The sequence below is a fragment of the Megalobrama amblycephala genome, linkage group LG11 (assembly GCF_018812025.1).
Source record: "Megalobrama amblycephala isolate DHTTF-2021 linkage group LG11, ASM1881202v1, whole genome shotgun sequence".
Lineage (NCBI taxonomy): Eukaryota > Metazoa > Chordata > Actinopteri > Cypriniformes > Xenocyprididae > Megalobrama > Megalobrama amblycephala.
The window spans coordinates 10,837,922-10,851,850 of NC_063054.1; the positions used below are offsets into that span (position 1 = coordinate 10,837,922).

At 38.6% G+C, this 13,929-nt stretch overlaps 2 protein-coding genes across 6 annotated transcripts in view; one reads left to right on the plus strand and one right to left on the minus strand.

Annotated features, from left to right (window-relative positions):
• On the minus strand, nt 1-4,015 carry LOC125278729 (DNA-directed RNA polymerase II subunit RPB1). Its single transcript, XM_048208075.1, is given in 9 exon segments — nt 1-69; nt 161-244; nt 246-269; nt 471-579; nt 2,089-2,139; nt 2,217-2,801; nt 2,882-2,973; nt 3,070-3,163; nt 3,669-4,015. Coding segments are annotated over 9 exon segments (1,203 nt in total). The 5' UTR covers nt 3,764-4,015.
• Nucleotides 4,016-4,859: 844 nt separating this feature from the next.
• trappc8 (trafficking protein particle complex subunit 8) overlaps nt 4,860-13,929 on the plus strand; it is a 79,154-nt gene continuing 70,084 nt past the window's right edge. For all 5 annotated transcript variants that reach the window (XM_048208626.1, XM_048208628.1, XM_048208627.1 and 2 more), the window contains exons 1-2: nt 4,860-5,168; nt 13,090-13,284. In XM_048208626.1, coding sequence (XP_048064583.1) covers nt 5,012-5,168; nt 13,090-13,284 — 352 coding nt within the window. In that variant the 5' untranslated portion in view covers nt 4,860-5,011. The remainder of the gene's footprint in view (nt 5,169-13,089; nt 13,285-13,929) is intronic.

Sequence of the window (13,929 nt, forward strand, 5' to 3'; positions counted from 1 at the left end):
TTAAATGTTTTGCCTATATGATGCTAGAATTGCACACTGGAGGTTCATCTCATCAGATTGGTGCAGGTTCTGTGGATCAGAGAAATAAAGGATTACAGTTAAACATTGACAGTGTGTGTGAATATATATTCTTTGATTTGTATACGTGTTTATGACTTACAGTTATGTCGTCCATGTAGTAGCAGTGGCGCAGGTTGAGGTGGCCAATGAAGTCGCGGCTGTAGTACTGCGGATCACCGTGGGGGTGCCGCCACACACACTGGACACACCTAGGGGGCGCCAGAGGACACACAGAAATCTTGAGTGTGTTGCAGTCAGCACTGCCGAGTCATTTAAAACTGAAGTGTGTAGTTTTAAAATGGTAAAATACTTTCTCAAATTAAAATGCAGAGATAAATATAACTGAAAGGAACTAGTTAATCTTTTAAATGGATATTGGATATTAGAATCACTCATGAATCCTGACTGACCACACGTCTGAAGTCATTGGCATGATGGTCATTGCAGTGATCGCGTAGATCAAGTTCATCCAGTCCATCATCCTGGCAGTATGGGCACGCAAATGTCCTTATGGTTAAACTGGGGAGAAAAAAAAAGTAAAAGAATATTTTTTAGGATAATGCTTCAAGGCTGCTAAAAATAAAGGTTCCATTTTTTCACATATTGCACCTTTAATGTAACTAAAGTAAAAAAAAAAAAAAAAAAAAAAAAAACTAAACATAATAGGCTATAACTTAATAAAAACTAAATTTCCAAATAATATTTTACACACATATATAACATTTCCCACTTCTGACAAACCCAATCTTTGTGTGCGGCAGTCATGGCTTAATGGTTAGAGAGTCAGACTGAGAACCTGAAGGTTGTGGGTTTGATTCTCAATACTGGCAGGAAATGACTGAAGTGCCCTTGAGCAAGACACCTAACCCCCAATCGTGTGTGTGTGTGTGCACTGTTCACGTTAAATGCAGAGGACAAATTCTGAGTATGGGTTACCGTACTTGGCCTTCACATGTCACTTTCATGTTTCACTTTCAAATGTACTATTTACAATATAAACTGGATCTCTGTACATGAAAATATAAAGCTGGCTTATAAATTCTTCACATGAGGATCAGTGTTGGGGAAAGTTACTTTTAAAAGTAATGCATTAGAATATTGTGTTATTCCCTAAAAAGGTAACTAATTGTAGGCTTGCTTGTTTGTTTTTAGGAACAACAAAAAAGTTCTATTTTTTGGCAAAAGTTAAGGCCCTGTCACACCAAAAGTGAACGAATAAGCCTCAGGCTGAAGGAAACGCAAATTCACTCCTGTACAGTAGAGGGCGCAACTCAAACCTTTAATCTGTGCTGCCATTCTGGATGAAAGAAGAATACGAACAGGAAAAGGAAGTTCAACTCTCTTACTTCTAAATCTAATCTAAAGTCATTTTTGTTTATTAGTATGGTTGAATTAGATCAATAATGGTCAGCAGCAAAGACATTGGTTAATAAAGTGAGATTAAACACATAAAGTATATTTGTGTAATTTAATATATCTAATTATTACAGGTTTGCATAAAATTCTGAGATTGCATTTCACAGTTTTTATTTATTTTGAGGAATACTAAATGTTTTTGTGCAAGTGAGATGAGTAAACGCATGTTCACATTTAGTCTAGATCTACAATAACCATCATGTTTACGCACACAACACCTCTGACCTTTATTTCTTTCAACATGGGGTCAGGAGAGCTGTCAGTCAATAAATGTGAAAAGTAACTTGCGTTACTTATTTGAAAAAGTAACTTAGATATTTTGTTGTAAATTGAAAAAGTAATGCGTTACTTTACTAGTTACTTGAAAAAAGTAATCTGATTACCTAACTCAAGTTACTTGTAATGCGTTACCCTCAACACTGATGAGGATGATTATATTTGGGAGTCAGTGGCATCTAAAAGAAAACCTCTGCTCTAGAATGTCATTGTATGCTGTAGGATTAGGATTTGCTGAATTAGAATAGACAAAGGTGTTCATTGGAAGGGGTTTTCTGCATGCTTTTGGCAGTGTGGTGTGTTTGTGAGCAGAAGTAGATAAACAGATGTCCTCACCTCTGAGGTTGTGGATTCATCTCCATTACAGTAATCTCTGTTTGCCACGGCCTGTGAATGAAACAAAATATGAGTTATCAAACCATAGTATATGTCAGTCAAATTATTATCCTCTTGATGGAACTTACCACTCATCAAGCACAGCCTGCAAATCTTCCTGGGGCGGAGCAGGGTTTAGCAGCCATGGGGCGGGGTTTAGTAGTGTTGGGGTGGAGTTTGGCAACAGTGGGGTGGAGTTAGGCAGCAGCGGGGTGGAGTTTGGCATCAGTGGGGTGGAGTTAGGCAGCAGCGGGGTGGAGTTTGGCAGCAGCGGGGTGGAGTTTGGCATCAGTGGGGTGGAGTTAGGCAGCAGTGGGGTGGAGTTTGGCAGCAGTGGGGTGGAGTTAGGCAGCAGCGGGGTGGAGTTTGGCAGCAGTGGGGTGGAGTTTGGCAGCAGTGGGGTGTAGTTAGGCAGCAGTGGAGCTGGGGCAGGTGTCTGGGCGACTTGGATAGGACCAGCCGGAGCAGCATTTAAGTTTGCAGGTTGCATGGCAGTCATTAAATTTGCAGGCTGAACTCGAGTCCGTGGCATTGGAACGGGCCGTGCAGAGGGCATGAAAAGGGGAGGGGCTTGGATTTGTGGGGCAGGTGCTGGGGCAGCCTGATTGGGCAGATTGACTTGAGCAGCAGTGCCTGTCTGTTGTGCCTGTGAATCTTGAAGTTGGCTGATGAGACTGTTAATTTAAAAGTAGTGGTAAATTCTTTCGAGTTTGACAGAAAAGGCACTAAATGTTGACATTTGGCTGAGACTTACGTCCGTATGCTGGAGCCTACAGGTCTTCTTGAATTAAATGTATCAAAATTCCCTGGCAGGACTGGGTGCAGATGTCTCCTTCTACTTGGAGGCTGACAGAAAAATATACATAAGCATTTAGTCTTTAATGAACTCCACTTACAGAAAGACTGATTTTTATTACACACTTTAGCAGGGCATTTACTTACTACTACAAATGGATTATTTGCATAATCGCTGCTTCTGCAGTATGGACAATGAGTCCTGAATCGTAATGATTGATTGATGCATCTCTGGCAAATTCTAGAAGTAGAGACAGACAAAGAGTGTGTGAGAGAGAGTAAAATAATCAACTATCAGAAGAAGAAGAGGATTACAGTGGCTGTCGAGAGAGGTAACCTCAATTGACTTATCATGTGATGGAATTTCCCTATAGAAATACTTTCGCTTTTGACTACTCAGGTTGTTTATGAGAAATGATATTTATATGTGGAGGAGGACAAAATATAAATGTATAGTACGTGAAAAAAAGCAATTAATGGAAATTTACACTGTTTCTAAATACAAAGGCACATTTTGGAGAAAATTTGATTTATTCAATCTGAGATCACTTATCAGTTTCACAAATATACATCAATACAAATAGACATTTCTGAATAAAATTACAAAATAGGCCTATATATCAGCATATATGTTAAATACGTTTTACAAACTTGCAAGTTTGATCTACAAGTTTGTCTGTTTGTGAAGTGTCCACATGAAGGCACCAAAATCACTATATCTATTTGAAATATAAAATCACACTTACACTTTTCTACAGCATGGAGATGGTTGAGAAGGATTAGTTATTGTCTCTCTGCACACAGGACACTCTTCGTCTGAAGCAGACATGTCCGTATTCATGTTCAGCTGTCTAATCTGGCTTCTGGCAGTCTAGTCTCTGTTAATAGCTTCACTTTCAGATTGCAAAAGCTTAAGTACTGTCAACTTCCTTGTGGTCATAAAGAGGGAGTGTTTTCTCTTCACTTTACTTTCTTTTCTTTACGATAAATATGGAACTTCCCTTACCTTGATTGTCTATATACATAACTTCCTTTAAACTGATTATAGGAGAAGTGGGTCTTGTTGGTACATTAATAGATTATACTGGACATGCTATTTTAATTATGCCATTTAACAGGCACTTTTTTCCAATGTGACTTAAGTCCTCTGCCACGTTTCATAGTGACAAAGCTGACATGGTAATGTTGCTGACTCACCTTCATAATTCAGTTCACATTTGTTTGTATAGCGCTTCTCACGATACATATCGTTTCAAAGCAGCTTTACAGAGAATGCATGTCAACATTACAATTTAGAGAATCTGGTATTGGAGGTGACTGTGGTTTCAGAAATGTACATGTAATCATGCAGTTAGCTAACAATGTAATAATTTAGGCAGTTTAATGTCCCGGGCCATTGTAACTTTTCATTATGTCTGTGTCTATCTATATGTGTGTGTAGTGTCTATCTACCTACTTACCTATCTGTCTAAAACTGTGTCAAATTAACACCCATTATATAAAATGTGTTCAGGTTTGTTTATATGTCAACTACTGAAGCTAGTTTCCACCACAGAAGTTTACATCTCTTAATTTTGACTTTATTTCTCGTAATTGCTTGTTTATATATCGTAATTCTGACTTTATTTCTCTCTGTTTCGAGTTGATAACTTGCAATTCTGAGGGGGAAAAAGTCTGAATTGTGAGCTACAAACTCCCAATTGCAAGAAAAAGTCAGAATTGTGAGGTAAAAGTCGCAGTTTATTATTTTTTTTTATTATTACACTACGCAGTGTAATGTTTCACTTTTGACACCAATTTTGTGTTGATTCAACACCCTGTATCTGTCAGTTTATCTTAGTCCATCATAAATATCGAAAGTAAATGGTTGTTTACAGACAACAGGACTTTTATTATGGAAGACGTGGAGCTTTTATGTCATTGCGGAAGTAAAGTCACCTGACCGCCGCTAAGCTTCTTGGGCAAAATCGATCAGCAGGCAGCAGTAGATTTCAACATGTCTGCCGTTGGCTGTCAGTAAAGGAGGTATTTGTTTTCAACTCAACAACAGATCCGTGAGCTCGGTGAAGAACAGACGAGGCGCGCGCTCATGGCTCAGTGCGTGCAGTCAGTGCAGGAGTTCATCCAGGACTCGTTCGTGCCGATGGTGGCCGTCCTGTGCAGCGAGGATGCGGAGAGAGTGACCCGCAAAAACAACCTGAGTTTCCCCGAGCTGCTGCGGCCTTTCTGCCGCCTGACGTCCGAGGGTAAGAACCCAGTTGATCAGACTACCGCGGGACATACATCACAACTGACTATCATTCGAGAAGACGGTTGTTATACACTCAAACTCAGGCTGTGTCTCAACCTAGTGTGTTGTCTGCCTATACACTGCCTAAAACTGACTAGGTGCTATTAAAACATTCAGACGCGACAAACTATGCCTTGGTAGGCAGCTCAGTAGGTTTTGAGACACACGCCCAAAATACTGTTTAGATGTACAGCTTAGTGGATTTTTAGTCACACGCCCTAAAATGCTGTCTAAATAGGTGGGTCACTAGGTTTTGAAAGACATCCCAGAAATGCTGTCTAGGTTGGCAGCTCAGTAGATTTTTAGGGCTGATCTTTGTCCAGTGAGGCCCCTGGGCAGATTTCTTTGGAAGTTCCCTAGCCACTGCTGATCATAGTGGCAGACCTCTTTCTTTAAAGGGTTAGTTCACCCAAAAATGAAAATAAAGTCATTTATTACTCACCCTCGTGCCGTTCCACACCTGTAAGACCTTCGTTAATCTTCGGAACTCAAATTAAGATATTTTTGTTGAAATCCGATGGCTCAGTGAGGCCTGCATTGCCAGCAATGACATTTGCTCTCTCAAGATCCATTAATGTTCTAAAAACATATTTAAATCAGTTCATGTGAGTACAGTGGTTCAATATTAATATTATAAAGTGACGAGAATATTTTTGGTGCTCCAAAATAAACCAAAATAACGACTTATTTTGTGATGGCTGATTTCAAAACGCTGCTTCAGGAAGCTTCGGAGCACAGATGAATCAGTGTATCGAATCATGATTCGGATCGCGTGTCAAACCGGCAAACTGCTGAAATCACGTGACTTTGGCGCTCCGAACCGCTGATTCGACACACTGATTCATTTGTGCTCCGAAGCTTCCTGAAGCAGTGTTTTGAAATCGGCCATCACTATATAAGTCGTTATTTTGTTTTTTTGGCACACCAAAAATATTCTCGTCGCTTTATAATATTATTAATATTGAACCACTGTACTCACATGAACTGATTTAAATATGTTTTTAGTACATTAATGGATCTTGAAAGAGGAAATGTAATTGCTGGCTATGCAGGCCTCACTGAGTCATCAGATTTCAACAAAAATATCTTAATTTGTGTTCCGAAGATGAATGAAGGCCTTACGGGTGTGGAACTGCACGAGCGTGAGTAATAAATGACATTATTTTCATTTTTGGGTGAACTAACCCTTTAAGTTTAAAGGTCATGATTTGGTTGATAATATTATTTTAAATACAGTTTTCTGGGCCCCATCTTAAACTGTATGCTGAGGGGCCTGGGGCCCTGTTGGCAAATGCTGTGTGTATTGGAGCTTTCTGCGCCGGCTTGAGGCCTTGCGACTCCACTGGTCGTGTTTTGGCTGAAATGATGATATGTCTAATGGCTTAGTGTGATTATCAAATCAAAGTCTGCAAATTTAAAGAGTTAGTTCACCCAAAAATGAAATTTCTGTCATTAATTTCTCACCCTCATGTCGTCTCAAACACAAATCGGAACACAAATTAAGATATTTTTGATGAAATCCAAGGGTTTCTGATCCACATATAACCAGCAATGCCATTGCACCTTTTGAGGTCCAGAAAGGTACTAAAGACATCGTTAAAACAGTTGACTGGAGTGGTTCAACCTTAATGTTATGAAGCGATGAGAATACTTTTTGTGTGCAAAAACAAAACAAAAATAATGACTTTATTCAACAAATTTGTCTGTCCCCTGTCATACTGCTGCGCTATTTTCGTTGCAGAGCTTCAGTGTTTACGTCCGAACAGGGGCTCAGTATAGGCTATATGCACGGTTACTTCCTGGTTGTCATTAAGCCAGCTCAGGCATTTCCGATGAGCTGTTCATTCTGTAGTCGCTGTACATCAACACAAAACCATCAGTGGTTGACTTTTTAATGTTGTGTTCATATTTTAATGCAGTTATCACATTTACCTAATTTGCCAATAAACCAGTTTTATTGATTGCAAAAAAGACGAAGCTATTTGGGACGTTTAAAAATGCTGTGTCAGTAATTAGACACATGCATTTTTTCCCCCAGCACTTTAAATGTTATTTTTAATGTGATGACCACAAACGTTATTTGTTCATCCTTCTGAGATTGTCCCCATTTGTAAAACCGAACGTTTAAAAATGTAAGAAATTCAACATTTGATAGAAAACACTTATTTAAAATAAAAAAGACAATAATTACCACTTTAACCAGCAGGTGGCGGCAAAGTAGTATTTATTTGCGCATTTATCCGCCATTTTCTCTAATAGTTTTCACTTCGTTTTTGACTAAATATTAAACATTATAAAATAACTAGGTTTAAAAACACATTTTGTCAATGTGAAGTATGAAATTCTCACAAAATCTTGTGAAAAACAATAACTTTTCATGTGAATGAATGACACTGAAGCAAACACCGCACTTTCCCTTTATAATCACAGCAGCTGTCAGTCAGTGCAGCGCAAGATCAATGATTTCAGCACACTTGTAAAAACACACATTTTATTCAATTAATCTAACTAAATTGCACAATAAACTAATTAATTTTTGAAGCTTTTTTTCACATAAAAGTGTGAAAACCGATGGTCGAATTGAATTTAGCAGAGGAACACTGAGGTACCTCTTTATTTATTTATTTTTTATGCTGGCTTATGTTTGAATAACTAAATTAATGCTATGCCTGACTATTCAAGTGACTATATTCTGATTATAAACTAAGTATTAAACTACTGATGCTCAACACATCAGCAAATTACATCTCACCAGAAGTTTTCAAGCTGGCTTATATTATTGCGGAAGTTCTAAAGAATGCTCCGTGCAAATAGCCCATTGGCCAGCTTTGGTCACATGAGCAGCACAATGCATGCATGTGATACTGACGTAGGAGCTGGCCAATACTGAGCCCACTTTCAGACATAAACACTGCAGCTCTGCAACGAAAATAGCTTGCACAGTAACAAGAAAACATTGTGCCTTTGTAAAATAAAGAAAACGTACAGGATGCGCTTTCTGCAGTCTCGATTTCCCTGAACTGGAGCATGTCACAAAAATGAACTGAAACTCAGGGTATACTTGCCTCACAGACAAATATATCTATAGAAAGCTTGAAATGTCTTCATTTTAAATTAACCAATTAAAATTGAAAAGAAATACTGTCTGATTATGTAATCCGAATGAAAGTTTCATTTCTCTCTATAGTGCATTCACTACGGAGATGGCGAGTCAACATCGTCAACTTCATCTTTAAAGCCAACACTGACTCAGAAAACACTAGTTTATTAATGAATGATTAAAATGTCTCCTTGCTATTTTTCCCGCTACATTCATAATCATTACTTTTGCCGGTGCTTTGAGGGAAGCTTTAAGCGTGCGCTTGAGCGCAGAATAGACTGTATTACGCCTATATTTATATTAAACACTCATTTCACTATTCTCCTCAGTATGTATTTAAATAATTAAATTTAATATAAATGTGCAATTAGTCGACTAATGGCTTAAATGAATGACTAATGGTCGACTAGAAATATCTTTAGTCGGGGACAGCCCTATTAACCAGCAACACTTAACCATGAACATGCAAATGTGTTGTTAAATTACAGAAATATTACCTAAAATCTCAGGGGTTACTAAATATTTTACATCAGCTGCCAAAAACGTTTGGCATCCCCTGCGCTAGGGGTCCTTAGTGTTTCCTTTGTAAGGAGGCCCTTGACAGCATGAGGCTTCTCCCACCCAGACCACAATCCAGCCCTGAGCCTCAGTCAAATGACAGGAAGGGTTGCAACCCGGATTCATCTGAATTTGATCTCTCTGTTTGTGAAATCTGATCTGATTTCCGCTCACCTGACTGTTTAGTGACCAGAGACTCAGACAGACACAGCTCAGATCAGATTCCTCTGTTAGTGAGGGTAAGATTACCACTGGACTGGCTGCAGAGGTCTGTGTTGGGCCTGTGCTGTTAATCACCTGCCTAAATCTAGTAAAGTATATGAGATAATCCTAAAGAGGCAGGCAGTCAGGTCAGCTGGCTCAGTTTATGAAGACTGCAGGTGTTTACAGTGGCATACTAGCCTGTGATAGCAATGTTGCCATTAAAGGTGCCCTAGAACCAGTTTTAACAAGATGTAATATAAGTCTAAGGTTTCCCCTGAATGTGTCTGTGAAGTTTCAGCTCAAAATACCCCATAGATTTTTTTTATTAATTTTTTTAACTGCCTATTTTGGGGCATCATTAACTATGCACCAATTCAGCGCGCAGCCCCTTTAAATTGCGCACTCCCTGAGCTCTCGACGATAATACAGTGCATAAACAAAGTTCACACAGCTAATATAACCCTTAAAATGGATCTTTACAAGATGTTTGGCATGCATACTTCATGCATGCGCCGGATCATGTGAGTATAGTATTTATTTGGATGTTTACATTTGATTCTGAATAAGTTTGATGGTGCTCCATGGCTAACGGGCTAAAGTTAACGTTACACATTGTTGGAGAGATTTATAAAGAATGAAGATGTGTTTGTGCATTATACAGACTGCAAGTGTTTAAAAATGAAAATAGCGACGGCTCTCTTGTCTCCGTGAATACAGTAAGAAACGATGGTAACTTTAACCACATTTAACAGTACATTAGCAACATGCTAACGAAACATTTATAAAGACAATTTAAAATATCACTAAAAATATTATGTAATCGTGGATCATGTCAGTTATTATTGCTCCATCTGCCATTTGTCGCTATTGTTCTTGCTTGCTTACCTAGTCTGATGATTCAGCTGTGCACAGATCCAGACGTTAATACTGGCTGCCCTTGTCTAATGCCTTGAACATGGGCTGGCATATGCAAATATTGGGGACGTACATATTAATGATCCCGACTGTTACGTAACAGTCGGTGTTATGTTGAGATTCGCCTGTTTTCGTAGGTCTTTTAAACAAATGAGATTTACATAAGAAGGAGGAAGCATTGGAGTTTAAAACTCAATGTATGTCTTTTCCATGTACTGAACTCTTGTTATTCAACTATGCCAAGGTAAATTCAATTTTTGAATCTAGGGCACCTTTAAATCGCAATGCAATACTGATCTACACTACCGTTTAAGAGTTTGGGATCAATACGTTTTTTATGCTGACAAAGGCTGCATGTATTTGAACACAATACATACAGGGAATTGGTATTATTGTGAAATATTATTTTAATTTAAAATATTTGTTTTCTATTTGAATATATTTTAAAACATTTTATTCCTGTGGTGTCCGTTGAATTTTCCAGCATCATTACTCCAGTCTTCAGTGTCACATGATCTTTCAGAAATCATTCTAATATGTTGATTTGCTGCACAAGAAACATTTCTTCTTATTATCAATGTTGAAAACAGTTGTGCTGCTTAATAATTTTCTGGAAACGGTGATACATTTTCTTTCCAGGATACATTAATGAATAGAAAGTTCGATATAGTATTTGTTTGAATTGTTGTAACAATATACATGTCTTTACTGTCACTTTTGATCAGTTTAATACATCATTGCTGAATAAAAGTATTAGTTTATTTCTTTCTTTAAAAAAATTGAAAGGTAGTGTAGGGCTGGGCGATGTATCGAATGCTTTTGTCACGCGCATTTCTTCAGTAAAGCCGGTTCCCTGATTACCGCTAAATCGCCATCACCTGCTTTCAAATGGAGCGGCATTTAATAGACAGAGCCGTAGATCACTGATAAGCCACGCAATATCGCGTTCAATATCGATATGTATCGCCGTCGATATTGAACGTGATATTGCATGGCTTGTCAGTGATCTACGGCTCTGTCTATTAAATGCCGCTCCATTTGAAAGCAGGTGATGGCGATTTAGTGGTAATCAGGGAACCGGCTTTACTGAAGAAATGCGCGTGACAAAAGCATTCGATACGTCGCCCAGCCCTAAGGTAGTGTATATTTGATAAATTCATTAAAAATTGTCAGTCGCTCTTACCACAAGAACTATTCCTGTTAGCCCAGGGATTAGAAACAAAATGTGCAGAAAAGATATTTTTGTGTTCTTTGGCCTTCTTTACAAATGTTACCCTGATTAGGACAAAATAAACTGAAACACCCTGTTGCTACAAAATCTGTCCAGTGTCCTCAATTGGCACATGATGGGCTATGAAAGGATTCGCAGACCGGAAGGGGTGCAATTCTGAAAATTTACAGCAACAAATTTGATTTCATGAAAAATGATTGGCACAAAATAACATTATTAGCTGGTTACCAGCATTTAAAAATAATGTTTTACTCTGGAACAATTGAAAGGGATTTTGTGCACTGTTTCTTATCTTGTCCGTTTTCAGTTTCAGTTCTTTGAACAGCTTTTAAACCCCTATGACATTGCATTCAGAGAATATCGGCCATTCAGGATACATGATATTGTTGAAAAATATGGCACATATTTTTTTTGTACCTTATAGGCCCTGTTTCCACCTGGTATTAAGATGGTCAATCGGATCAAAAGTAGATGAGTGAGACTCATTTACACCTGGTGTTTTAATCCATCCCTTTTGTCCACTTTCGACCACTTCTGTCCTGATTTCTTCAAGGGGATGGTCTATGCGTGGGTAAATGTATGGGCTTCAGATCTTTTGATCTATTGAACAAAACAAGTTTGCACAAATTGCATATGAATGCAACTGGAGGCGATGGAAAGACACGACTCCAGCAGCTTTCGTTTCTGCTCTGACAGCCGCAAGACTGGCCGAACGCTGTAGAGTGTGTGTTAGAAATCAGGAATGGTGAGAGAACATTGTGCTTGGTACATTTTTCATCTTCAAACCAAACTTCGGTCTTCAGGTGACAAAGCTTAAATCCTGTCTGGCTAGCGCGCTTCCTATAATGTTTACGAGTTAGGTCAGAAGATGGAGAGTAGGCAGTCTTTAGTGGCTTTCGACCACATGAGTGTTTACACTGCGAAAGAAATCCGGTCTAATGTGTTTTTGACTGCCTCTGGAAGCGGTCGAAAGTGGATGAGCTCAAAACCCCGTTTACACCTGGATTTAGTGTCGTCCACTAGTGATCAGATCGACCAAAACACATCTTAATACCAGGTGGAAACGGGGCCACAGTCAGTCAACACCGCTCTGATTCATTTGTTGTTAAATTCCCACATTCATTTGCTGCAGTGTGCTATGGATTCGTAGAAATTATATTAACACAGTTAGGTTGACCCAAATAAACACAGGGCTCTCTGTATGTGTGTGTTTGTCCCTCTGTGATGTGATTGGATTTATTCAGGAATGCCTTAGCAGCAGAGGAGCAAAGTCTCATCTTTATTCTTCACGTTTTGCTTATCACGTGAAGTCTGGAGTGAGAAAACAAGGGCGCATTATGGGAAAGTGTTCAGAAGAGGGTGTGAACATCAAGGGGTGGCAACATACTTGAACAGGGAAGGGTGTATGAAGAGTGATATGGTGAGGTCTAGAGCTGGTCAGATGTCATAAGCTTAGTGGAAACCCAGCTGTGTTGTGCCATTCCTAAACCTTGATACATTTTTAAGTTGGCAGCCTTAATGCACTGTAAAATAAAGAAATAATAAATCATTAGTACTCTCTCCAAAGTTTTTCCACAGCACATAATTAATTAAATTTGCATAGTGCTGATCTTATTAAATATAATTTCAAAAGCATATACAAAGAATAGAATAGTACCTTTTCAGAGCTGTACCTTAACAGAAATATCAGCAATATTAGTAATCAAAATTTCATTAATCAATACCACTAAGTACATTTATCTTTACTATATTATATTATATTGCTGTCAAAGGATTAATTGCAATTAATCGCATGCAAAATAAAAGTTTGTGTTTACATAATATATGTGTGAAGTCTCTCTCTTTTTTGCCCCCGTTACTGAACTGTAGGTCATCTGCGTGATCCCAACAACCAGGTGGTTGTGGTGAAGGGTCTCCGGATCAGCGTGACGGGGATCAACACGCGGCCTCCACAGACCCCAGAGCTGCAAAGGCTCCTCAGCCAGGCGGTTTCTGTCTGCCAACCTCCTGAAGGGTCGCCTGCCAACGTCATCACGGCCGGAGACTACGACCTCAACATAAGCGGTAAGTGCTTGTGAAGAGTTTTCTGCTCGCAGCATCGTCCTGGGGAAGTCCGTAGAGGATGTGATAATGTTACTGCTACGTTTTTAAAGGAGGAAAGTGTAATGGCCTAAAGTGAACAGAAACAGGAACTGGCAGATTGTTTCCTATTGCAACATATTTACAGCTCTGCTCATAAGTTTACATAGCCCTTGCAGAATCTCCAAAATATTTTTATGAAATATGTGGCTATTGGTTACATTATTCAGTAGCTACCAATGAATCTTGGTAATATAAGCAAGAATTTTTATCACAATATGCTTTGTTTTGGTTGATAACGATATATATCATAATATATATCACATTCTTTATGGAAACTAGGGATGTGCACCACAACTAATTTGTTTAAAATGATACATTATTTGTATCATTCAGAATGATACAATCATGAGTCATGAATTTGATTCATGATTCATGATTGTATCAAGACAAGGGACTCATGAACAACCATCACAAAACATAAAAACAGTCATGGATCATCAGGTAACCACACACAGTATTGAGAATCAATGGTTCACATACTTTTGAATGGGGTTATTTTAATAAATTCAGCTATTGTTTTGTCTTGTGAACTAAATGCAAACATCTTTTATGTAAAATATCTTACTC